The 27,081-nt window shown below is 46.7% G+C and overlaps 1 protein-coding gene across 2 annotated transcripts in view; it reads right to left on the bottom strand.

The window, feature by feature from the left end:
- The window catches only part of CHD7 (chromodomain helicase DNA binding protein 7), a 794,978-nt gene that overhangs the window by 271,606 nt on the left and 496,291 nt on the right, over positions 1-27,081 (bottom strand). For both annotated transcript variants that reach the window (XM_086965786.1, XM_086965787.1), the window contains exons 5-6: positions 15,115-15,252; positions 2,683-2,748 (exon numbers count right to left, since the gene is read on the bottom strand). In XM_086965786.1, the coding sequence (XP_086821912.1) occupies positions 2,683-2,748; positions 15,115-15,252 (204 nt within the window). The remainder of the gene's footprint in view (positions 1-2,682; positions 2,749-15,114; positions 15,253-27,081) is intronic.

Raw genomic sequence — 27,081 nt, 5'->3', positions numbered from 1 at the left:
TATACACAGCAAATGATACACATTGGTTTATACTGTATAACTACTGTAATAGGTCGACGTTTCGATCCCATATTTACAAGAGAGAAGGAGAGTCAGCAACGCTCCACCTTCTTGAATTTGTGGAGCGTTGCTGACTCTCCTTCTCTCTTGTAAATATGGTGAAAACCTGAAAAAAACTTTCTCTTTCTCTCCTCCTGTTCTCCCACAGGCGTGTGATTGTTCCCAACAGGCAATATAATTGTATAAAGTCCTGATGATGATCCCAATGTATTTTAGAGCGCGGGATCGAAACGTCTTCCGTCCCAGTCATCTGGCGCGTTATGCCCTGTTGGAGGGGGGCGTCTGGTGACGTGGTGTAGTGTATGTCTACCAGTGCAGCTCCTGCCCAAGGGCTCTCACAACCTAGCCAGCGTTTTATTTTAGGGCAGTATAGCACTTCCTCTTCTTCATCCTTTCTTGCACAGGTAGTGGGCAATAGTAATGTACTCAATTAGCCTGAAATCCGATATTGTGCACAAGTCTCTCCAGGCCACAGCACTCAGCCAAATCATTAACTCTGAGTAACTTGAGGGTGGATTCCCTTAGATGCATCCGGGGTGAAGACGCCCCCGTTCCCAGCTACAATGGAGCTCCGCACCTTGGGCAGCACCAGGCAATTGCAGTTCTTCTGGTTTGTCTGCGAGGGAAAAGGGCCACCCCCTAGCTCGGCACTCTTTAAATCAGGACAACACGGGGGACATAAGGTGCAGCCCCCACCCGTCACTGCAAGCGCCGGGTCAGCAAGAGCACACAACCAACTCAGTTCCCCATCTGCCGTTATGTTCTGCGCTGTGCCCCATTCCTGCTGCTCCTTCTGTAACTCTGGATTCGAGACCTGCAGAGGGGGGAGCCACCACGGTCAAATTATCTGGGCCCGAAAGAGTTGCCCCACCGCAGTCGCACAGGTCTTGCAGGGGCTCCTGCCAGTCTCCTTGCCCCACAACAACTGCACAGGATGGGGAGGGGATGTAGGACAGAGCCAACGACACCCCCACAGGGCTGAGCACCACTCAGGTGCACGCAATTGGCTTGGCTGGGGCCAACAGGTCACCAGGACTTCCCTCTCCAGCCCTCCAGGGTCCCACGCTCTAAGATGGCTGTCGGGGTTGCCTCACCTGCTTACGACTCGGGAAGGCCCAATCCAGTCCCAAAAGCACTGTGCCCCAGCGGCCCCCAAATCACCAGCTCGGGCTCGCCACCTTGTTGGACTGCAGGTCTCTCGCCAATGAGGTATTTATGTGTAGTGGGGAAAATCCCGCCGCTACATTTGCAGAGGGCGCGGCTCCCTCTCCTCCCCGGCCGGTCCGGGTCAGCGGCGTCTCCTCCCCCTCTAGAGAAAGACTCCAATACTCGTTGACTCTTTCCGTGCCACTTCGGGGGGAAAAGACTCATAGGAGCAACAGGGCAATCGCATGCCCCAGTCTTCTTGGGCCAGGATGTACTCAGGCTGTACACAGGTCCCACCTGTGCTCCTCTCTCAGGCCCCTGCGTCACAGAGCCCCGCGTCGTACCAGGCCTAGCGTAGCTCTGCTCCTGTCGCCTTCATTTCACCCTGTTACAGCTGCATCTCAGGTCGCGATTCTGTGGTCTGGGCTGGGGATTAAGTCCAGACTTCAGGATAATTTCAGAAATTTCTCTTCGAGACCGGCCGGGAGCTAGAGCGCTCACATCCTGTCGGCCATGATCCTAGGCCATGCTCCAATGGTATCAAATTCAACAAGTCACTACAAGCCTCTGGGGTACAAGCTTAATTCCCTGCAGACACAATGCACACTGGGGCAGTCAATTCACAATTCATTCAACAAATATTGCGACTGGAAACTGCAAGATGTTTTGTAACAAATTGTCTATGATGAAGGGAAGACCAGCAGTACTTAAGTAGGCTTTGTTACATAGTTACTTTTTCCACAGTGATACATTTTCCGGTCAGCAGAAGACGGAATTCTAAATATAGAACCTCGACATGAATGTGCTGCTGCTATTCTATAATGCAGTTTTGGGTATTACACTTAAAACAATTACTAGAAAGTAGATGTATCTTTCACCTCCTAAAACAACTAGTCAATAGTATTTAAAAACAATGCCGACTGGTCACTGTTCAAGGCATCATTCCTGTACTTCTAATCTGGAGTACCTCATTTTGCTTACAATGATCAAAACGGTTCGACAGATAAAAACATTTCTGATTTATGATGCCCAGGACATATCAAAGCAATGGACATGCTCAGGGCTCAATCTTGCTCCCCAGAAGGTTTTGTCATACTTTCCCTCTACTCTAGCACTTGATAAAAATCACACCAATCATTCTACATGGGACTAGGTTACTTACCTATTTGTTTATTCCTTGAGAAACTGATAAGCACACACCTACATAATCACTTACTATCCCATCACTTTTTTCCTCATTACTTGATACCCTATGCTCCAGCACACACTTTGTGTCTGTTGTATCCTGTGCCTCTACTGTATACTCTGAATGTATTATTGTGTATCAACACAAACATATAAATGTTCGGTCTGTACTACTCAACTGTAACTGGGTTCTATCAGAATGCTTTGATTACATGAAACAAGGCTTTCTTAAAAGCATCACTTTAAAAAATGTGACTGTATTTGGCTTTCATAGAGAAGAAATACAATTACCTGCTTTTTTACCAATCGACAACTCATGATTTTCTCAACAACAGGCCCTTCGGTATCCATAGATTCCTAAAACATTAATATTGCCAGTGATAAGTTATTATGAAATTATACTTGGTTTCATCATATTGTACACATAAAACCAACATATTTAGTACTTCACTTGACAACAGCAAAATGAGGCAAAAAGTTTTCTTTGTAAACTTAGGAAGAGGATGTGCAAACTATTATCAGGTGCTAGCATGAAAATCAGAATTAAAAAAATAGCTCTTTGCTCTAACATCTGTGGTTATGCTGCGGTTTTGTGGCAGGAGTCACATATACAAACGCACATTATACTGGACCGGAAGCCAAAATACAACTACATTTTGGCTCAGAGCTTGTTACTGATATTTGCAAGTTCAAATCCCAGAAAGCCCAAATCCCACAAAAGGAAGATCAACCAATTCACAAACCCAGCCAAAGGGCATTAAAGTGTTTCCTAACACAACCAGACTTCTGGCACATTTGTTTCCGTGGTCAAACAGTGTACCATTAATGCGGTAGTACCACCTGATATTTAGAAGAGGAAAACAAGGTATAAAGCCCAACATTTAGCCATCATGTCTAATTTCTGTCAACCGTCCGCGCTTCTCCTCTGCCATAACTGAGGAACCAGCAGAGGACTCTGGACCCTGCAGCGACACCCTATCCTCAGGGATTGCCCCTCGCACCGTTACACTGCAAGACTCCCAGAGTGAGAGGAGCAATACTGAAGATAGCCCCATCACAAGTGGCCTGGGTCAGCTTGAAAGGCAGGCAGCAGCACTGAGCATCCTAGTGGGGTGCGATTGGGCATGCAAGAGCCCAATAGTTAGGAGACTGTGTGAATTTGCTACTCAGTGGGGGGCAGCCTTAGGTGAACTTAGAGCATCAACTCCATCGCCTTGCCTCCGAGACTCAACTGTTTTACAATTTACCGTTTTCCCTCCGTGGATTGGCTGGGAGGGGGTTGACCCAGGCAAACGAAGGAAAGAATGACTCCAAGCAGCAAAAGATTCAGTGGCAGGTCCTCCGCTGTAGCGGAGTAGCATTGCCCCACTGCTTTTCGCAGTGTGAAAATAGGAAAAATAAAATGATTGCAACTTGACATTATCAATATATTTGTTCCTGCTGCGGCATCTTGTAAGGGCGGGGAGGATCTGCCCCTGAGGGTGATGGCGGGGGGAGGGTGCGAATTGGTCCACTCTGAGTGCGCAAATACTGATTGGCCGGACAAAACAGTCATGCGTATTTTGAATGTATGTCCTCCACCCAGGCTGCATGACAGCCTGGGTGGAGAACATGCCCCGCCTCCCATTCCCTGGCTGATCGCCAAACTACGATGCACAGACCAATCTCAACAATGCATTGCAGCATTGTGATTGGCTATGGGGAACCTGGGAGCCTGGTTGCTTCCTGCTGCCACAGAAGGAGCCAGAAGAGGACAGAGGAGAAGCGGCGGCTGACATGCAGGTAAGTGAATTCTTTTTCTACCCTTTCCACCCCCCCACTGCTGCCTCCCGGGACCAGCCGCCACTGACAAGATTGCCTTCTGAAAGGAGGCAGTCCTTGTCTAAGAAGGTAATTCGAAGCGGAACGAACATGACGCGGCCTCCAAAACAAACATCTTGCCGGAATTCAGGAAAAGTTTGGCGTCCATACTTCACAAAACTGATTCTGTTACAACCAGCATAGACAAGATGTTAGAATGTCTTAACCGCCAAAATGAGAGGATACATGGAGCTGAAAGATTCTTCTCATACCTGGAGGATGACCCAGGTGCCACAACTGCAAAAGTATTGAAAATGGAGAACATGCTAGCACTGATCGCTGCCAAAATGAAGGCCTGGAGGCGTGTTCCAGGTGGAATAATATTTGCATCACGTGTGTTGCAGAGTCCACAAACATGGGGCGATGAATACATTTGTGAAATTCTAGCTGCTGTAACTCTTTTGTAGGGTCTCCATTTCTGAACTGTTCATGGCGGAGCATGGGCATCGTTTGTTGGGCCATAGATCACCCCCTGCAAATCACCACGCCCATTGATTGCAAGGTTGCTAAACTTCTGCGACAGACACTGTGCTGCATCTGATACGAGAGCGAGGCCCTCTTCACCATCAGAGCTCCACTGTTCTTCCACTACCTTGACTTTACAGTAGCGGTGTAGTTGGCCAGAAATAAGTTTGGTGCACACAAGCACACCCTGCATTCCAAATGGCTCAGGTATGCCATTCTCTAACCAGCATGTCTACAGGTGGACCGTCCTAGACTGTAAGATGTGCATCTTTTTGTCAGCGGAGGCAGGGTCTGTTGCAAACTCCTTAAGACCTACTCGCCCAAAGGACAGAACTCTATTGTGGACCGGAGCAGCGACCATTCCACCTCACGGGCAAAGAACCACTTACAATTAACATTAATGGGAGGCCACCTGGGTTGCCCTATGGTACATCTCAGACAACGTGGGTACATGGGAGCCCATGTGTTGGGGGACCAGGTGGTAGCAATGTCCTGCCCACTGTGTCATGCATGCCTGCCTATTCATTCTGGTGGCTTTAAGCTAAATACTTAGCATGGCTGTTGTATCATACTTGAAGCGGAGTGAGACTCTGGGACCTGTGTTATGTTCTGCAGTTAAGCAGCACCTTAGGGTGTGCTGCACCATGTTAAGTCTAATTTGGTTTGTTTTGGATCTGGGTGGGTTGTCGGACACCGAATGTTGGAGAAATCGGGGGGGGGGGGGGGGGGGGGATGGATTTGTGACCACATAAGAGACCATTTTGCTGGAGCACAGGTCACCACAGTGTCACACCAACATGTACAAGTGGTCCCACAGACAACACAAAAACATGACCTTAATGAAGTAGAAACACCTGTCCTGGAACGTCCAGGGCATAAACAACCTCCAAAAGGTACATTCAGTCTTGGCATACCTTGACAGACACAAATCTGCATTGTGGTCTTGCAAAAACCGCAAATCTCAGTCAGTCCTACCCACCACTTTTGCTAGTCTCTGGGGCATGCCTGAGTACCACTCATTATGCAGCTACTCACGAGGTAATGAACTTTAATACACAAACACATTAACTTTCCCTCAAACATGTAAATCGAGCGGGCTGCTACATTGTCCTCAAGGGGTTGCTGTGTAGTCAAAAGATGCTTTTGGTGAACATATGCACCCATAATACTGGCTCCACAATTTTTCGGGGGGAATTGTACTCAACACTCCACAATGCGGGCCCTGGGTCGATCCTCTGGGGAGGAGACTTTAACCTTGCCTTGGATCCTACCCTAGATTGTAGCGTACCACTGGAAGCCCACAGGTACAAATCTATCCATGTGCTCAGAAAGGTCATGGAAAGGTGTGATGTTGTAAATAGCTTGTTATTATTTTAGTCCTTTCACTGTTTCCTTTCTCCTGCCCATTCTCAGAATACCATTGTAATCTACATGCTATGACCTCATGTAGTTAATGTTCCAGCTGTGCCAGTTGGTCTCTGGTCAGCTGGTAGTGTGCTTGTTATATTCCCTGTGCTGCATTAAATACTTGAAGATTCATAACCTACAATCTGTGTTGGATCCTTTCATCTTACAACATTTGGCGAGAGTTACTTAAGTTGACCAGAGGATCTTCAAAAGAACATTATTGCAGTGTATATTCTTCTTTTTGAATTATCTACAGAGGATGAACTACACCTACCCAGGAAAGAATTCACGCGTGGAAAGTACTTTTAACTGAACTTCTAAAGCTTCGGTAAGAAATATAACTTGTTCTTAACTATTTGAGGCCTTCAGGATCAACGATCTGAATTTAAAATTTGCTCGAGCTTACCTACATCAGCTCGTGTCTCTGCGCGTGTGCCATTGCCCGTGCTTCAGCTCGTGTTTCAGCGCGTGTATCATTGCCCGTGCATCAGCGCCTGTTTCAACGCGTGTGCCATTGCCTCTGCACCAGCGCGTGTGTCAGCGCGTGTGCGCTCCTCGAAGCAAGACCTCCATCATCAATTCGAAAGCAGGTACCGGAGCCCCTCCATTGTTGCATTGTCTTTGGCGAGTTGTAGGAAGTGACGAGAACAACGCTGTGACGTTTCACGCTAACGTGATGACACAGAACGTCGGCGGCCATCTTAATAAAGGCTTCTGAAGGAAAGCATCTTAGAGAAATCGGCAAATCGGCCCATCAACGGAAATCGTTACAATTACTACCTATCTTTTATAAACTATCTACACACTTCAATTTTAAAGCGTTTCAACGATAAAGACGCACCATCTTCTCTATGATTACTCTTCAGCATTATTTCCATTTTCATTGAAGTAAGTGTCCAACTCAAAGGTGACTTTGTTCCTTACTGACTATATCTTCAATAATACAACTTTATTTAAGGAACACCGCTCTGATGCTTAATCTATATAACAAATGTTATAGTGGTTAGGTTAAATAATAAGTTATTACTGTACTTTATTATTTAATTTATTAATATGGCTCAACAAGTAAACGTTACTTTACCTCCTCATTTCTTAAATGAACCTGGTAATCCTCTGTTACCATGGGAAGACTGGATTTTAATGTTTTATAATTACTTAGAAGCTTTGGATGGCGAAGATTTTTCTCCTAAGAGAAAGAAAGCCATATTAATGACCACCTTAGGGAAAGAGGGTCAAAGAATATTCAAATATTTACCTCAAGTTCTTCCTTCTAGTAGTTCTCCGTCAGATGAATTTAAAGAGGCCATCTCAAGATTGGAAACAAGATTTGCAAAAGAAGAGAACCTTGTAATGAATAGATATACATTTTACATTAATAAGCAGCGCGAAGGTGAAACTATAGATGATTTTGTAGCCAGATTAAGAGAACACTCTGTTAAATGTAACTTTGGACAAATACCTGATGAATTAATCAGAGATCAGTTAATTGTCCAATGCAATAATAGAAAAATCCAGGAGAGATTATGGGCTGCAAAAAACCCTAATTTGAAGACTGCCATAGATCTGGCAAAAGTTGTCGAAGAGTCAGAAAAATGTAAGAGAACTTCAAAAGTATTCATCCGATACCAATGTAGGGGAGGTTTCGTGCAAAAATACATGTGATAGTGACAATAGCGATGAAAATACTGTAGCGTTAGTAAAAAAGAAGAATTTTGTTTTGCAAAAGAAACAATTCACGAATAGATTCGCGAACAGAGCTTGTTCGAAGTGTGGCAGTTACTCTCATAGTGCTGATGCAAAGTTTTGCTTTGCCAACAATAAGGAATGCTTGAAATGTGGCAAGATAGGTCATTTTGCAAAAATGTGTAAGAGTGTTGCTAAATCCAGAGTAGCATGGATCAACGGAAATGATGTTGAGATTAGAAGAGAGTCAAACAAACTCTTGGTCGTAGAAGACTTGTCTGTTGATGTGTGTCAAGAAGCAAGGGAGAGGAGACCTAGAGCTGTTTTCATAATTGATGGGAAGAGTGTTAGCCTTATGGTAGATTGTGGGTCTATATGGACAATCATACCATACTCCATGCTTAAGGAAACTTGGGGCAAGAGAGATTTACTAGACAGTGATATACTTCTCACTGGGTATCAAGGTGAAAGAATTAATCTTCTGGGACATTTCGAAAGTGAAATTAGTTTCAATAATAGATCGACTATTGGCAAAGTATATGTATCGGTTGATGGTCCACCCATACTGGGATGGATGCATCAGTACGACTTACATATCTGGGTCTATCCCAGAGCTAAAGAACCAGTGATGGTTGTCGACAGCTATGGCATGGATGATATTTTGAAAGATTTTTCTGTTGTCTTCAGAGTTGAGTTAGGAGAGCTGATAGGTTACGAGCACAAGATTCTTCTCAAGGAAGGTGCCATACCTGTACAGCACAAGGCAAGGAGAGTACCCTTTGCTGTCAGAGAAGAAGTAAAAGGTGTGATTGAAGAAATGTTACAAGGGGGCATAATCGAACCGGTTGAGGCGGCCACGTGGATTTCTCCGGTGGTCATCACACAGAAAGCGGACAAAAAAATAATATTCTGTGTTGACCTCAGGTCATTAAACAAAAATGTAGTGGCAGATGTGTTTCCTCTACCGAATATTGGTGAACTAGTATCTACGTTACATGGTGCGAAGTACTTCAGTAAACTAGATCTAAAACATGCCTATCTTCAAATATGTTTACATAACGATTCTAAACACCCGACTGCCTTTATTACCAGTGAGGGTACATTTCAATTTACGAGGTTGCCATTTGGGCTTATATCCGCGGCCAGTGTGTTCCAAAGGATGGTGACAGAGCTGTTCAAGGGTGTGAGTCAAGTTTTGTTCTTTCAAGATGACATTTTGATATATGGGAGCAGTATAGAACAACATAACTGTATACTGTTTTATCTAGGATACAAGAAGCTGGATTGACCTTGAGAAAAGAAAAGTGCTTGTTCTTGGCCCAAGAGATAGAGTATTTAGGATATGTTATTACAGCTGAAGGTATTAAACCCAAAAAGAACTTACTAGCTGTAATTGAATCAGCTCCATGTCCAAAAGATAAAGATCAACTGAGGTCTTTCATGGGCCTGATAGAGTTCTACGCTAAGTTTGTAGAGGGGTTTTCTGACAAGACTGCTGTGATGAGATGTCTGTTAAAAAAAGGTGTGAAGTTTGTGTGGAATGACTCTCACAATAAATGTTTTGATCTGATTAAGAAAGAATTATGCAATGCAAAAGTTTTAGTACCTTTCGACATCAAGCGAACTTCTATACTAATGGTAGATGCCAGTAGTATTGGTTTAGGTGCTGTTTTATTGCTGAGACATGGAAATGAGGAGAAGACTGTAGCCTTTGCTTCTCGACCTTTGAGAAAGTCAGAACAAAACTACTCTGTTATTGAACGGGAGGCATTGGCGGCTGTCCGGGGCACTTATTATTTTCGTACATATCTGTGGGGCACTAAATTTATACTAAAGTCTGATCATAAGCCTTTAGTTAATGTCTTCGCTCCTGGTGGTACTGGGAAAGGGTCACCTAGACTTGCCAGACTTGCCTCTAGATTGCAAGACTTTCAGTTTGATGTACCTTTTGTCCATGGGTGGCGCAATGTCCAAGCGGACTGTTTATCAAGGCTTCCTGTAGCGGATGATGTTTCTGGTGGACTGTTGTGTGATGTTCAAGAAGAGAGTCATATTGCCTTTCTTCAGGATGTTGTTTTTTTGGGCGAAGGTTCTTTTTCCAAAACTGAGTGGAGTTCTGGCATGGAAAAGGACTCTGTCTTATTGAAGGTTATTGACTTAGTAAAAAAGGGCACTAGACGTGAGAGTACTGTCGAGCCTAGTGTGAGACCTTTCTTGAGAGTTTTAGATGAGTGGTCTGTTTCAGGTGATTTTGTTTTGATGAGAGGTGACCGATTCATTCCTCCATATTCTTTGAGACCTAGGCTACTTAAGATAGCTCATGAGGGACATCTTGTCAATCCCTAACTCAGCGCAGGATCAAGAATGATTTTTGGTGGCCTTCTATTGATTCTGATGCTGCATCTTGTGTTGAACACTGTGAAGGGTGTAAAGAAGGGGAGAAGAGACTCAAATGAATGGCTAGTCAGCCTGCGGGCAAAATTTTTGCGCCAGCAAAGCCTTGGCATAGCGTTTGTTTAGACTTTATAGGTCCCATGGATGAGCTGCCACTTAGCCAAAGATTTGCCATTGTTGTTATCAACGTTTTTCTAAATGGTTGACGGTTTGCTTTGTGAAGGAAATTACCACTGATGTTACCGTAAGATTTCTTAAAGGTGTGTTTCATGATGAAGGTTTTCCTTCTATTCTCATAACGGATAATGGAACACAACTAACCTCTTCTAAAATGAAAGTCTTTTTGGACAGTTGTGGTATTAGTCATCGTTTCACTAGTTTATACAATCCGCAAGGCAACGGTATTTGTGAGAGGGTTAATCGGTCGGTCAAAGGAATCATTCAGATGACGTGTGCTTTGGGTTGTTTTTCAGAGGAGAGAGTTATGGAAATGGTTTGGGCTTATCGCTCTACTCCTCATAAACAAGATTAGAAGTACCCTTTTGAAATCATGCAGGGTAGGTCTCCTGGTACCAAATTGATTCCGTCCTGGCTTAAGAATTTTGATGATGTAAGTTCTAGCTTTGGCAATACAGATGTTTCTTCCTGTGGTCTTGGTGTTGGTGACCTTGTAAAGGTCAAACCAGGTAGGGTTTCCAAAGGTTTGACCAAGTTTAGAGGACCTTTTGTTGTGAAGAAGGTTTTTCCCCACTATTTAATTCTTGAAAATGGTGAGAAATGGAATTATCGAAGAGTTGCTTTGTTTCAGAAAGGCCATAAAGTGCCTTCTATCCAGTGTAGTTCGGATGTTGGTTCTCATTTCTCTGGCAACAGTGGTTTCATGTTTTCTACACAAGGTGACTGTGGTGCTTCTTCTTCTGTTACGTGTAGGGGGGAGGATGGTGGTGGTGATGCTTCTCAACTTTTAGCGAACCTTCCTTGTTCTTCTAATGAGGTTAACAATGCTGAGATTGAGTGTCATTCCTCTGTGAAGAACTCAAGACTACGTCGTCCACCTGTGTATCTGAAAGATTCTATTTGTTGATTCTATTTGTTTTATTTCCATTCATTTCTTTAACTCTGAAGGGGGGGAGATGTGTTGCAAATAGCTTGTTATTATTTTAGTCCTTTCACTGTTTCCTTTCTCCTGTCCATTCTCAGAATACCATTGTAATCTACATGCTATGACCTCATGTAGTTAATGTTCCAGCTGTGTCAGTTGGTCTCTGGTCAGCTGGTAGTGTGCTTGTTATATTCCATGTGCTGCATTAAATACTTGAAGATTCATAACCTACAATCTGTGTTGGATCCTTTCATCTTACAACATGTGACCTCTACGACATTTGGAGAAGAAACAACCCATCTAAATGGGTCTTCTATTCACATACCCATAACACATTCTCTCAGATAGGCTATTGGCTACTCACTGTGGATAACCCTGGGTATAAAATGTAGACTATATGCTCAGAGTCCTATCCGACCACTCCCCAGTACTTTTCTAACTTACTGTCATGCAGCCAAAACGGGGCTTCATCATGTGCAGATTTCCCACTGAGGTACTGCACGAAAAGGTCTTTCAGGATAACATATGCTCTACAACTGCTGAATACATTGAGCTAAATGAGGGCACAGTGCAGGGTTGTGCCGCTCTGTGGGCTTACATTAGGGGTATTGTGCGATCAATCCGGTGGGTATACTGAACGACCTCAAGGCTCAATTAGGCTTCACTGAACAGGAGCTGGGAGCACTAGAATCAAAGGCATCCATGATCACTCAAGATTTTAACTATCTGAAACAAATTAATGACATTCTGAAGAAATAGAGACTGGCTGACAGGGCAATACTGTACATGGGTAAAGTCCCCGAGCAAGTCAGTAGGTAGACGGTGAAAGGCCTGGTAAGACACTGGCCGGTTTGCTGAGGTGTATGCGAAAGCAAACCAATATTATGCAGTTCACCAATACAGAAAGGCGGGCTTGTCATAGCAAGTGAGAAAATTATGGACACACTGGTCCAGTAAATATTACAAGACACTAAACAGCTCCCAACTAGGAGAAAACCACCATGCGATTCAAGACTATCTCGAGGAAGTGGCCGTGGTCTAGCTCAAGGGCAGCCACGGATATCTACTCGCTGAGCCAATACAGGCCAATGCAATCATGGTGGCGGTGGAGTGACTTGCAGGAGGCACGGCCCACAGATCAGATGGCCTTCCATCCAAGTTTTACAAAGCATACAAGCACCTTTTGGTGCCCAGACTATTGAAGGTATATGAAGGAGGAAATACTCCAGCCTACGACGCGGGCGCCTTAAGCACGGTCCTACTCACACAGAGGAAAGACCCTGCCAATTGTACTTTGTAACGCTCACTATCCCTCCTTAACCTAGATAACAAAATTCTTGCTACGGTTCTGGATAACCAACTCTCGCTATTAATGGAATAGATTGTCGCCCCAGCACAAGCGGGCTTTGGTCAACCATCTTTAACTTACTATGGTACCACCAGACAAGGAGGGGGCCGTCACCGTATTCGACGCAGAGAAGGCTTTCGATTCACAGGAATGGCCTTACCTTATGTCGACCATAGAGATTCCGCATCCCGGCTAGGTTCATTTAGCGATAAACTGGTTATTATCTGCCCGGATGGCACGAGTACGTGCCAACAGCCTAACAGCAGATCAATTTTACACCCACAGGGTTGCTCGCGATCCCCCCTCCGAAATAGCCACATGCATTGGGGCCTTCAATTTACTATGGGATCCTTTTACACCATGTACATGGTGATATTTTCTTACTCGTTCGAGACACCATGGTCAATCTACTGCCGCTCATTTGGCAAATAATCAAATTTGGTGGGCTCTCTGGTACAAATATCAACTGGGACAAGACAAAGTTGTCCCCATGCCTGACTTTACCAGACATCAGTCACTGACGTTTCCTCTGCGATGAGCTGATGACACTGTCATATATTTGGAAGTGGGCCTGCACAGGAACCCCAGTATGCTAATCTGACTGAACTATGGCCCAGCAATAGACAATCTGGCAAATCAGGTGAAAGTGTGGTGCAAATTGCCACTAGATGCATATCGATCATCAAAATGATCGTGTTTCACACATTTCTATACTTTTTTTTGTTATTACTATTGACATTCCGCTAAACAAAGCCTTACTCTGTACACTAAGAACACATTTAAACAGGGCGATCTGGGTAGACAAACTACAGAGAATACGTTTCAATACAATAACATTACCCTTTGAAAGGGGTGGCTTTGAGGGGTCAAACTGTGATATCTATTACCTGGTGGTGCAGTGTCATCGCAGCCACTCTTGGTTTAACTCAGATAGGCGCACCCCCTTCCTGATCCCCCAACTGGGACTAAATGGCACCGACCCCGCTGCACGCCTTGCTCTCAGTCTGCCTCCCACGCCCAACACAGTATCAAGCCGGAGGCCATGACCTGCTGGGCATGGAAATGCATAGGGGGAAAAAGCGTAATGCTAGCTTCTTACACTCCCCGGCCTTATGCATACTCAACAAGCCGGCATTGCCACTGATGAGGGAAAGGGGCGTCATGGACTGCCTCGAAACAGCATTTATTATAAATGCGATGTCTCCTTCACAAAGGACACATTCTAGAGCCCCAACAGACAGGAGGAACACTGACGACCCCCCTACTAGATATATATATACTTACCACAGACTCAGACCTGCAGTGAGCAATAAAGTACCCAAATACCTGGGCAAGTCGCAGGACCTACTGCCCTTGACATAACTGATCTCATCCCCAGACAAGGCAATATGGGTCTCAAGACTCTACAGACTGATACCTGCTGAGAGGTAAACAGACACCGAGCTACAGACAGGCCTGGAGACTAACCTGGGAGTAGCCATCACAGAGTTGCCAACAGACAAAAATGAGATCTATGAACCACAGACACAAGCTGCTTTATTACAAGTTCTTGGCCTACCACACCCCAATTAAACAGCACAGAAAAGATCCACACAGCACAGACCGTTGCCTAAGATGCAACACTTACCATGCAGTGGTAGGGTTCTGCCCCCTGATGCACTGGTTCTGTGGAGAAGTATTTTAACACATCTTTAATGACAGGTCACATAGTGACTCCTGGTGCGGTGTGGTTGCATTGCTGGTCTATGGCCGGCTCGTCCCTGCGATGGCTAGGAGATTCACAGGAATAATCTTATGCCTAGCTAAGCAACATTCGGCGATGCATTGGCAACGAGATACGAGACCCACAATAGCCAATTGGTTGCACAACATGGCAATGTACGTTGAAAGAGCAGAGGACTATTCAGTGCTGCAACTTGTCTCCTCCAGACCAAAAGACATTTGGGGTCAGCAGAATGTATTCCTCTAGCGGACGAATGCCCTTCAATATGTGCTGTGTCTCCAGATGTACCACCCATGACTAGCCAACCTGCCTCTCCAACCATGGCACTTGAGTGCACGTGTGCGCCAGGTCCCCAACAAGCTGTGCTATAAATTAACCCATGGCTTTGTACCGTCGGGACACACACAACCACTTCTACCTCAAGTTTTGAGTTCTATTGTCAATCTGCTTTAGACTTCCTGCGCCACTCTATCATGCTTCTTTCTGGTTGTAAAAACCATGAAAAATAAATGTTTTTTATATGTTGCCTAGGAAATCTATTTTATTGCCTCTTTTTAAGTAAAAATATTGACATGGGATACGATTTTGTATGGAATAAGTAACCTGTAATTAAAAATAAGCAAAAGCTTAAACAAAACCAAAATGTTATTTAGAACATTGTAGAATTTCAGACTGTTATTGTATGTCTTGTCAGTTTGATGACTCCGTTCAAGTTAAACTTCATTTCTACGGTTAACAGACCTGCTGTTCTGACTGAGAAGTGTTTGAAGGAGAGTATCTTCCTGCAGCATCCACATCATCTGCTTCATCGTCAGAAATCTTGAACTCCAGGTCTTCAGTGTACCGCTTTCTTTTCACCTGCCTGCTGGAGCGTCTCTTCTGAAAATATATATTATTGATTTTTCTTTTCAGTACAAAATTGAGGAAAAGCTCAAGGCTAAAATCTTGGTGTATTTTGAATACATGATGCACACAGCTAGCCTAGTATATTCATACAATGACATATAAGCAGGGAGTGCAGCAAAATACTCCTGAGAAAGACATAAATGCTGCAGCAGGGTGTTTAGCTTGGATATTTCTCAATACAGTACTCAAAACAAATCCTGGGGGGAAAAAGGAGACCCCATGCTACTGAACAGGAAAGAGCACACAAGTCAATAAACTATATTCTCAGTTTAGCAGCCACAGTTTAAATTTCGAGCTTCCCCATATAAAGCGCTAAACCAGTATATATGTGATGGCCAAACAGCAGCTATTCCTTGTTGGAGAAGTTCTGAGCAATTAAGGACTTAGGGGGTTTGCTAATAGTGACCTTTTCAAATGGTTTTGAATTAAGGTTACACCAATTGGTCTTTCATAGAGGACAACAACAAAAACAAACATTTGCAATGGAACAGGTCTCGCATTTGCGAGAGTTTAAGCTATTGGCATTGTAAATGAGAAGGCCTTTTTATTTATATGCTTTGATAATTAACACAAATAAAAGGCAGTGTCATTTATAATGCCAGTAGCTCAAACTCTTGTAAATTCGAGATCTATTCAAAGAAGCGTCCGCCATTGTCCAGGGATGCTTAGAAAGTGAAAGCGCGCATGGAGCACTGAATGTTGCAGGAAATCAGGTCATGCCTGCAGTAGGAGAAACCATTTAAAACAAGCATTTGCAATGCAATAGGTCTCGCATTAGGACAGTTTGAGCTATTGGTATTGTAAATGACAATTTTTTTATTTATGTGTTGGTTTTGAAAATAGCAAAATTAATAGCTTTGTCATTTACAATGCCAATAGTTATAACGTTCGCAAAAATGACACCTATAGCATTTGTAATGCAATATGTGTTGTATTTACGTGACTTAGATGTATTGATATTACAAATAACAATGGCTTTTAATTTTTTTAAATAATTAATACTTAAATAAAAGATATTGTAATTTATAATGGCAATAGCTTAAACTTTTGTAAATAACTTGTGAAGATATTGTTCAGTGTATTTTATTGTGACGAAAATCCAAGAATAGAAGAGAAATATTAAAAAAAAATTGTGACATTTGTAATAAAGCTTGAAACATTGAGAGAACATATTTGAACGGGTTGTTGTTGAATGGTTGCACAGATTGATGCTGTGGTGGCGATAGAGGGGTAGAGTGAGGGCGATAGAGGGGTAGAGTGAGGGCGATAGAGGGGTAGAGTGAGGGCGATAGAGGGGTAGAGTGAGGGCGATAGAGGGGTAGAGTGAGGGCGATAGAGGGGTAGAGTGAGGGCGATAGAGGGGTAGAGTGAGGGCGAAAGAGGGGTAGAGTGAGGGCGCTAGGTAGAGTGAAGGCGCTAGGTAGAGTGAAGGCGCTAGGTAGAGTGAAGGCGCTAGGTAGAGTGAAGGCGCTAGGTAGAGTGAAGGCGCTAGGTAGAGTGAAGGCGCTAGGTAGATTGATCAAGTGAGGGCGATGGATAGATTGAGGGGCGATAGATGGCTAGAGTGAGGGCGATAGAGAGAGCGAAGGTGATAGATAGTGTTAATATGTGGCGTGTAATTATGTGGCACTGTGTGGTATTTGGAGTGTATGTTGCGTTGAGTGCAGTGTAATTATGTAGCGTGTAATTATGTGGCACTGAGTGGAATTGTGTGGAGTGTGTGTTTTATTCAGTAGAGTGTAATTATGGGGTTTGTAATTATGTGGCACTGAGTGGTATTTGTACTGTATGTTTCATTGAGCGCAATGTAAATATGTAGCATATAATTATGTGGACCTGAGTGGTATTGTGTGGAGTGTATGTTGTATTCAGTAGAGTGTAATTGTGTGGTGTGTAATTATGTGGCACTGAGTGGTATTTGGAGTGTATGTGGCACTGAGTGCAGTGTAATTATGTGGCGTGTAACTATGTGGCACTGAGGTATTTGGAGTGTATGTTGCATTGAGTAGAGTGTAATTATGTTGCGTGTAATTATGTGGATGTGGTGGTGGTGGACGTGGTGGGGGTGGGGGACGTGGTGGGGGTGGTGGACGTGGTGGGGGTGGTGGACGTGGTGGGGGTGGTGGACGTGGGGATGGTGGACGTGGGGGTGGTGGACGTGGGGGTGGTGGACGTGGGGGTGGTGGACGTGGGGGTGGTGGACGTGGGGGTGGTGGACGTGGGGGTGGTGGACGTGGGGGTGGTGGACGTGGGGGTGGTGGACGTGGGGGTGGATGTGGTGATGGGTGGTGGTGTTGGTGGTGGTGTTGGTGGGTGGTGGATGTGAAGGTGGAGGTGGGTGGTGGACGTGGGTGAGGTGGAGGTGGGTGTGGTGGAGGTGGGTGTGGTGGAGGTGGGTGTGGTGGAGGTGGTGGTGGATGTGGTGGTGGTGGATGTGGTGGTGGTAGGTGTGGTGGATGTGGTGGTGGTAGGTGTGGTCGACGTGGTGGTGGTAGGTGTAGTGGGCGTGGTGGCGGCGGATGTGGTGGTGGTGGTCGTGGTGGTGGTGGTAGTGGTAGTGGTGGTGGTGGTGGTGGACATGGTGGTGGAGTATGTGGTGGTGGTGGAGGTTTTCAAGTTTCAAGTTTTTATTAAGTTAGCACAGTTAATTAAAACCATTGCTATACAAAATCTACTTTAGCACAAGTATACAATTTAGCTTTTAGCACATTTCTCAAGTAAAATCAAGGCTAAAAAACAGTTTTTAAGGCTTAGAGAGCAAGATGCTTATTGAAGAGCAGCATTATAGTTCCTTATGTGAGCGTTTTGCTATGCTTGGCCGGATAAAATAGTTAAGACAGAGAGTACTGGGCCGTAGGACGAAAAAGCCTGTAATGAGTCTTTGAGGGGGAGGGGGAGGAAGCATGGCAACCAGGGGAGGTAATAGAAGATTGTCCAAAAGTCTCACAAATTTTCCAAACCTAGCGAGCACTTGAATGTCAGTAGATGTAAAACACAAGGCCGAGGCCTCCCAGCATGTCCTGGCGCCCCATTTTAAGAACAAGGGTTTCAAAAGGGACCTTCTGGGGGCTGCTAGTGCCGGACAGCAGCACATGAGATGCAGCCATGATTCAGAGTGGTATTTACTCAGCCTGCAAGCCCCCCCCCCCCCTCGCTTGTTGGGGCCCATTTGTTGAAGGCCGTCGAGCGCAAGCCTAGAAGTCGCATAAACATTATGTTCTTCCGAGCCACTTTGCTTAAGTTTTCCTGGCAGTATGCTTGTGGACGCCCAAGAAGATACAAAGAGTTCAAGGGGAGCAGAATGGTTGATGTCTTTAGAGCCTGCAGATCCATGGACTGAGAAATAAGTTTGACTTGCTTATTGATGGTGCTTTTCGAGGCCGAGTATGGGATAGTGACTGAGGGGGAGAGATGACTCGTCAATGTCTAACACTCTTATGACCTTTATAATCTGGGTATTCCAGGGATTGCCAGGGCTAGACAGGATTCCTTTTAGCTGGAATTTAAGAGTGTTATCACCTGCTTTTAGGGTCCTAATAAAATATTTCAGGATATCGGCCTCGCAGTGAAGAGATTGTCTTTGTAGGCCCAGCTCCAATCGTAGTCTTGCCCGCTGAATAAAACTTGGCAGATGGAAAAGTTTTTTGTAGGTGGAGATTTGGGCGCGCTCAAGACTGGAGGAGCATGCTCCAGGAAAGGCCTGGTGTCCGTTAGTTAAAGCAGGAAGTAAAGTAGCTTTAGCCACCTTCAGGATGGCTTCTGCAGAGGGGCTGCTCAAAGTTTGGTTCAGCCGGGCCAGGGAGTATGTATTTGCGCCTGCTCTCTTTTGCACAGCTGCTAGGTGAGCTGTAGGCCATGGACGTCTCGTTGAACCAGACCCCCAGGTAATTATATTTTACTGTTGTGTTAATCCTTACGGGCCCGATGTTCCATGCCAGCCATTTCTTGTTCTTACATCTGCCAAATACCAGTACCTTCGTCTTTGCCTGGTTGATTTTCAGGGCATTGGCGGAGTTATATGTATGAAGCATACTTAATGCCCGTTGGAGACCCGATTTTGCTTGGTCCATTATTACAATAGCATCTGCATATTGTAATATGTGAAGAGGCTTTTTAGAGGGTCCCAGTTTTGGCGGGAGAAGGTTACTATTCTCCAAGAATGTACCGAGGTCGGCTGTGTAGAGATTGAACAGCAGCGGGGCAAGAACACAGCCTTGCTTTAGCCCATCTTCGACAGCAATTCTTGAAGAAAGTGTCTTTGGGCTGGTTTTAATTCGCACCCACGTGTTCTTATGCAGGGAAATTAGCGCACCTAGTAGGTCATGCAGAATCCCCCATTTGTTCAGCTTCCTCCACAAGATGTTCCGAGACACGTTATCAAAAGCCGCGCTGTAGTCTATAAAGCAGCAATATAGTGGAAGATGATTTTTTTGTGCTGCTTTTTGACTCAGAGCGGCTAGAGTAATGATGTGGTCTATTGTGGAGGCCGATTCCCGGAACCCAGTTTGGTAGTATGGTATTATGTTATTTTCTTCGACCTATTTTTGAAGCAACCGGAGAAGACATCGAGCGTATGCCTTTGCCTCCAGGTCTAATAGGGCAATAAGGCGATAAGGCGATAGTTAGCCGGTGACGCAGGGTCACCTTTCTTGAATATGGGGCATAGAGTCGAACCTAACCAAGAGTCTGGGAGCTGGCCTGTCGTGAAAGCGTTGTTAAATAGGGGAGTCAGAAGGTCCGCCCACTCTTCCGGGGCGCATTTAAATAACCCGGCTGGGAGACCGTTGGGCCCTGGAGCTCCGTCTTTTTTCATGGCTCGCAGATACTTGGTGACCTCGGCTGCAGTGGTCAGTTCTAAAGTTTCTATTTGAATGGAAGCAGCACAATATTTTAGTTCTATCACCGCGGGTTCGCCAGGGTCACTGCGATAAAGATCGGACACATGCAGGGCCCAGGCTTCTTAACAGACTGCATTTCCTCTCGTCTTGTTGGTGGAGCGGAGTTTGTTCATATAATCCCAAAACTGGGACTGACTTTTACTCTTGAGACGGTCGAACATTTTTACCCACTCTGACTGTTCTTTGAGTCTCTTGGTCTCCCATAGGGATTTCTTGTAGGTCGTCCACAGCAGTGCCACCTTTTTGGCAGTGTGCACGGTTCCAATCAGTTTGTGCTGGCTGACGGCCTTCCTGAGGGTCTTTCTTTGGGAGGCTAACGATGGGTCATGGGTTTGCTTTGGATGTAGCCCGAATGTTCTATGATGGACCACGGGCCAAGCCAGGAGATCCTGTAGCTTAGCAATGGAGGTATCCCACCGGTGGTGTGATTCTGTCGGGGCACTATGTCTCAAGTTACGCGTTTCGCCCTTGAGCCAGGTTCCAACCTTGGCGGATCCCCGTGAGTCCCATTTGATTCTTCTAACCATAGTGTGCAATTCGGCTCGCGTTGAATGCCCCACATCTGTCGTTTCGAGGGCGACTTGCACTTGCAGGTCCAGTGTGGCCACTATGGGGTTATGGTCACTCTCCAAACGATAGGGAATTTCCATCCTGGCCAGACGATTACCCAGAAGCGGGGAAAGAAAGATGTAATCAATGGTTGAGATTCTCCTGAATGTTGGCAAGAAATGGGCGTCCGGGTGCAGTTCCAGCGAGATTTGCTGAGCCGAGCGGAAGTTTTGGGTTGTTAGAAAAGTGATCATCGCTTCTTGATCTTTATTTTTCCTTGCTAAGAGGCCGTTGGATGCGAGGTCTTTGATGTTGAAATCTCCTAGTAGCAGTACCTCCGTGGATGCAAATTCCGCTAGAAGGTCTTCCAGTTGTTTTATCATCAGATCCGTTGTAGTTGATTTTGCGTTTTTTGCTGTATTATGATAAATGTTAATTAGGAGGATAGAGCGTGCCCTGCCTGAAAAAGACAGACCGGTAATCAGAACCTTCTGCCCTGCCGTCAGGTTCCGAGTGACAGGGGTAGCCGTTAACTTGCACCTGTGACTGATGAAAATGGAGAGGCCCCTTGAGGGTCTTCCGTAAGAATTTACCTTAGCGGCCGGTTGAAAAAGTTCATGATAACCAAGCAAAGGCGATGGGGATAGAGACCAGGTCTCCTGAAAACAAATTATGTCGCTTTTGTTCGGGAATTCAACGGCTGATTTTTAAGCAAGGGTTGACTTTAGCCCGCTCGTGTTCCAAGATGTGATAGTTTGGAATCGGGCCAGTTGGTATTCTTGTTAGGAGGATCGCTGTTGTTGGGCAAAGTTAATTGACGACTCAGGGACTAAGTCTCCATAGCGCATGTCATTGACATGGGTGACAGCGCAGTTAAATTGGCAGCTTATCATACGTTTATTTTTATAGCATGCAATGTTTAGGAGATTGTCAGCATTCGATTCTTCTGGAAGCCAGGCATGGGTTGCGCCCCGGGACCCCTTCAGTACGCTGGTGAGCTGTTTCGCAGGGGCCTATGGGAGAAGGACGTGGGGGTATTTTTGTTGGGTGGGAACCCACATTTCAATGCCCCAGTTTTCAAATTGGTTGGCTTCCTTAATAATTGCATTCCTAATGGATTCCTGGGACCACATTGTAATGGTGGCCTCTGATCCCCCTCTACCTGGTATTGTGGAGAACTTGACTGATGTAAGGTCTGAGGAGGTGATCCCGGCCAGTGCTGGAATGCAGTTGAATAGGCAGAGGAGATTGCATCTGTTAAGAGTATCATGTGGGCCCTTATACTCGTAGTGTGGATAAAATACTAGTTCTGCTCTCTTTTCCGGGCTCTGGTGATCCTGGCTCCTGGCTGTTCCAGGTAAAGGAGCTGTTGCCATCAGAAGTTGGAAGCGTGCTTCAGGTGGGTAAATAGACCCCCCAATTGACTTGTCATTCCCGAAACTTGTGGCACTTGAGGCAAAGAGTAGCTCTGCGGCTGTGGATGGAAGTCCCTACAGGCTTTAGTTAGGTCTTTTAATTGATGGAGCGCACTGCGGTCTGTGACAATGCCCACTATTGGGATGTGAAGATCCGTGTTCTTGATTTCTGCCATTTCCTGGGGTTGAGGTGGACTATTCCGGTCTTCCATTATTGCTTCAGTGATCTGTACAGGGTTATTCTGGTTCCCAGCGCTGTGGTCTTTGGTACTTATTCATGTAGATTTGTTTGGCAGTAATACATTTGCTGTGGTTGAGGTGTGTGCTTCTGGGGCTATTGTGATCCCGGAACTGCCCAGGGTTGGTGACCCGGGCTGTTCCCTGATGACCATTAAGCCAGCGGGGGACTTTTCTCGATGTTTTTTTATTTTGGGTTTTACAGGTGGGTTGAAAATGGGGAAGTCGGGGAGACCCTTGGTTTATTAACTGGTAGACTGAGTGCCGCTAACCCTTCGAGCCCCGATCTTCTTTTCAATAAGCGTTGTTTTTTAGATTGTTTTAAGTTTTTTCCTTTCCCGCCTTGACAGTGAGGTTTTCGTTGGGGGCTTAGAAACGCTGAGAGTCAGGCCCGTATGGGTACTGTCGGAGCGATCGGATCGCATGGTTGATACTTGCGTCGATGTGGTTTCGGTGAATTCCAAGCCCGCTTGGAGCGGGACAGGGCTGGTCCCTAATGAAAGGCTGGCCGAACTTTTAATAGCTTTGTCGGCACGAGGGGGTGTATTTTTTCTCACAGGGCATGGGCCGGCTAGTGAGGCGGAGCGTAAAGGGTCTTCGAGGATAGATGGAGTTTGAAACTCTTTCATGGGCATAGGCTGAGATGTACCTTGTCTGCAGCTGTGGCACTCAACGCTGTTCAGGATTGCGCCCATGATTTCGGGGAGGGACGAGAGTTTGTTGATTATTGGGATACATGGACAAGAATTCCAATTGCCCATTGTCCCTGCCAGGCCTTCGAGGGTGCATATCCTGGAGCCCAGATCCGACAGCGTTGATGCCAGAGTTTGCATTAGATCGATCTGCAGCTCCATTTTCTGCGACTGCCATAGCGTGGCCTTGGCAATTGCGTCTTGTTTGGCATGGAGGGATGTCAGCGAGACCGAAATAGAGTTTATGGGGTCCGACAGAATGAACACAGATGATTCCTGGTCCTCTGGAGGGTTTCTGAAGAAGTTTGAGGAAGGACTTAAGCCTGGTGAGTGGTTGAGTGATTCCTCAATTCGACTTTCTAGGGAGGCCAGGAATCGGTTGGATAATTTGTGAGATGAGAGGCCTTCATTTTTTGGGCTCTTGTTTGAAGGTAGGAGGACGTTCCGGCTAGTTGAAGGGGCCCCTGAGCATGCACTTGGACTGGGTTGTAATTGAGCCTTCGATGTTAAGTCTGCACTAGAACAGTTGTCAATGTATTCAGATGGTGAAAACAGAACGCTGCCATGGACTTGGGCTTGGACTTCTAGCTTAGTCGCGTTGTTTAAAGTCGTGATGTTTGTGGAGTCTGAGCTGAGGGCTGATAAGGATGGATTTCCTGAAGCTGTAGAGAAGGCGCTCCGTGAGAGAAGAGAGCTGTCATGAGTCGTGACGGCAACCTCCTGGGATAGGATGAGCAGCTGATGTGTCTTGTGAAATGACTCATGGAGTGTCTCATGTGTGATGGAAGATTCGGGGGAGGGTAGAGAGGGTTTCTCCGGGGTTGAGTTTTTAACGTAGGCAAGTCAGGGGGAGCGGTGGTTATCAGTCTGGGCGTCAGCTTTTAAGTCTGTATCCTGCTGAGATGATTGGGTAGAGGAGAAGCCCTTTTGGACAGGGGTTTTAATAAAAAACTCGCTAATCCGAGGTTGCGATTGCACTTGCGAAGATAGGCCGCCTGTGTTTGACATCTCGTCTTTGGGTGGTGGCGACTCCTGCTGGACCCCTATGGGGGAGGCAGAGCGGAGGGTAGTACCCTTCCTCCTTGGGAGTCTTCTAAGTTGCTTGGGGTTTTCCATAACTGACCCCCAAGGTGTTAATCGCCGGTTTAACGGGGGGCGGGGGGGGCTGCACTCCTCCTAACCTGTCAGGAGTGGTAAGTGCACGGAGATTTAGGAAGAGAGCCAGAGAACATGGACCAGGGCAGGGCTTCTCGACTGTTAACTGGTGGCCCCCTTCGGGCTTGGCGACTTGGTAGCGGCTTGGTGACGGTGTGGCGTCTCCCCTTAACGCCGGGTCTTGCCCTTCCGGATCGTCCTGCGGGTTTGTCCAGTGGGCGTTAGGCTTGGAGCTTTGCTGTGTTCCCTTTGGGCTACTGGAGGGTGGGAAACAGGTAGCAGAGTGAGTGATGGAGTGCCGGGGAGGGGTTGGGCGGCAGCGTGATGGCGGGTGGTGAAAGGTGGTAGAAGGGTGGACTGGTGAGTGGCTCACTTCACCTCATCTCAGCTCACCTCAGCTGCCAAAGCCCGCACGCGCCGCGCACCTGCTGCGACTCACAGCAGCTCTCTGCTCTCTGTTCTCAATGTGCGGGGAATACCACACCTCCTCCGCCTTGTGCCTGCCTTGCGCCTTCAATGCTCCTTTAAGTGCTCCTCAACTCAAAGTTCTTTATGATCTTATGTGGTCTTTTATGATCTTTGTGATCCCGTGTTCCGGTGGGCAGCTCTGCGCTGTACTTTACTCTGCAGATGAGGCCGAAATCAAGCTGGGGCCGGAGCCGGAACCTGGGGCTGGGCTGTGCTGTGGGAGGAATAGTCCGCTTCTGCCTTCTGCCCGCCCTTTCTCTCGGTGTTCGCGGCACGCTTGGCAGGGGGAGGCGCAGGCTCCCGTTTGCCCCGTGATCCCTCGGTGGCGGCAGGACCTCGGCTTAGCTGCTCTGGATGAGAATTTGCGGGGGGATAGCAGGCTGGGAGCTGAAAGTCGAATGCCGATGACCCGAGACAAGAGCAGCCGGCGTCTCCCTCGCGTCCTCCTTGCACACTCGCTGACTCGGGATCGGCGTGAAAATAAGTCCAGCAGGGGGAATTGGGAGCACACAAAGTCAGCAGATCCCAAGCCTCAATATGTATGTAACAGCACTCACCCTCAGTCAAAAAGTCCCTAAAAATGTTCCCGCGGCTCTTGCCGCTACAGGGTGACTCACTGCGGCTCCCACCGCGACCGGGCCATTCCCGAATTTTATTCGCGGCTCTAAATGCTTCTTGTTTGGAGCGGCTGTAAACCGTGCCGCTCAGACCTGGTGCCGCTGCTGTAAGGACCTCGATGCCCTTCCCTTCCCTTCCTTTCCTTCCCTGCCCTGCCCTGTCCTGCTCCAAAGGGAGCAGGAGAGCAGGGGACGGGGGAAAGACACCGGCCAAGAGGATGCTTCACTTGAGCTGCAAAGGGGGAGAAGCGAGGTGATTGAAGCTGGTCAAGAGCCTCCCAGGGCGTGCGTTTGCTCGCTCGCGTCAGTCCACAGCACAACACTCCGGGATCTACTGCTTCTGCCTTCTTCTCTCTCTCTTTGATCAGGCAGGAATAGCGTGGTGGACGTGGTGGTGGATGTGGTGGACGATGTGGTGGTGGACGTGGGTGTGAAGGTGGTGGGGTGGTGGGTGTGGTGGTGTTGGTGGACGTAGTGGTGGTGGATGTGGCGGAGGTGTATGTGGTGGTGGTGGTGGTGGGTGTGGTGGTGGTGGATGTGGTGGTGGGTGTGGTGGTGGTGGATGTGGTGGTGGGTGTGGTGGTGGGTGTGGTGGTGGTGGAGTTGAGTGTGGTGGTAATCCTGCAGGAGTCTGCCAGCATGCTGTGCAAAATTCAGCAGCGCCTCTAGGCGTTTGTTGCAATGCACAGACTTAACACAGAATTTGGCATCACGATATAGTACATAATAAAACATTTCTTAACATATACTTAAATTAGAATCTCAAAAGAGCTCTTTCGGCATCTCTGGCAAGTGTGAATGAACAGCACCATAAACCTCTAAGAAACGAGACCAGAACGGATAGGAATGCGTACGAAGGAAGGTCATAAAACCCCCGCCCCCCCCACTCCACTTTTAAAGAGGACACAGGTCAAGTCAAGTCAAGTCATAGAATTTATATAGCGCACTACATACCCAGAGGGTTTCAAGGCGCTTAGGAAGGGGAGGAGGATTACTTGTCAAATATCCACGTTTTAAGTTGCTTTCTGAATGCTGGGTGGTTCTGGGTAAGGCGAAGGTAAGCGGGGAGTGAGTTCCATGTTTTAGCAGCCAGGTATGAGAAGGATCTGCCTCCCATGGTGGTCTTGATGATGCGAGATACAGAGGCGAGGGCTTGGCTGGAAGAGCGTAGTTGGCGGGAGGGGGTGTAGAAGGACAGTCGTGAGTTGAGGCATTCTGGTCCGATGTCGTAGAGTGATTTGTGTGCGTGGGTTAGCAGTCGGAAAGTGATCCTCTTGTTGACGGGTAGCCAGTGGAGGTCTTTAAGGTGACCAGAGATGTGTTCGTTGCGTGGGATGTCTAATATGAGCCTGGCTGAGGCGTTTTGGATTCGTTGGAGTTTCTTCTGGAGTTTTGCGGTAGTACCTGCGTAGAGGGTGTTTCCGTAGTCCAGACGGCTCGTGACCTGAGCGTGGGTGACTGTTTTCCTTGTTTCGGAGGGGATCCAGCTAAATGTTTTTCTGAGCATGGGAAGAATGTTGAAGCAGGAAGAGGATACAGCGCTGACTTGTCTGTTCATTGAGAGTGAAGAATCCAGGATGACGCCTAGGTTCCGTGCGTGGTCTGTCGGGATGGGTGCTTTTCCGAGGGCTTCTGGCCACCAGGAGTCGTCCCATGCAGAGCGGGATGTACCTAGGATGAGGACTTCTGTTTTGTCTGAGTTGAGTTTCAGACGGCTTTGTTTCATCCATTCGGCAACTTCTTTCATTCCTTCGTGTAGGTTAGTTTTGGC

This window comes from Lissotriton vulgaris, chromosome 4_1 (assembly GCF_964263255.1).
Source record: "Lissotriton vulgaris chromosome 4_1, aLisVul1.2, whole genome shotgun sequence".
Classification (NCBI taxonomy): domain Eukaryota; kingdom Metazoa; phylum Chordata; class Amphibia; order Caudata; family Salamandridae; genus Lissotriton; species Lissotriton vulgaris.
This window is presented reverse-complemented; position numbering and strand designations above follow the sequence as displayed.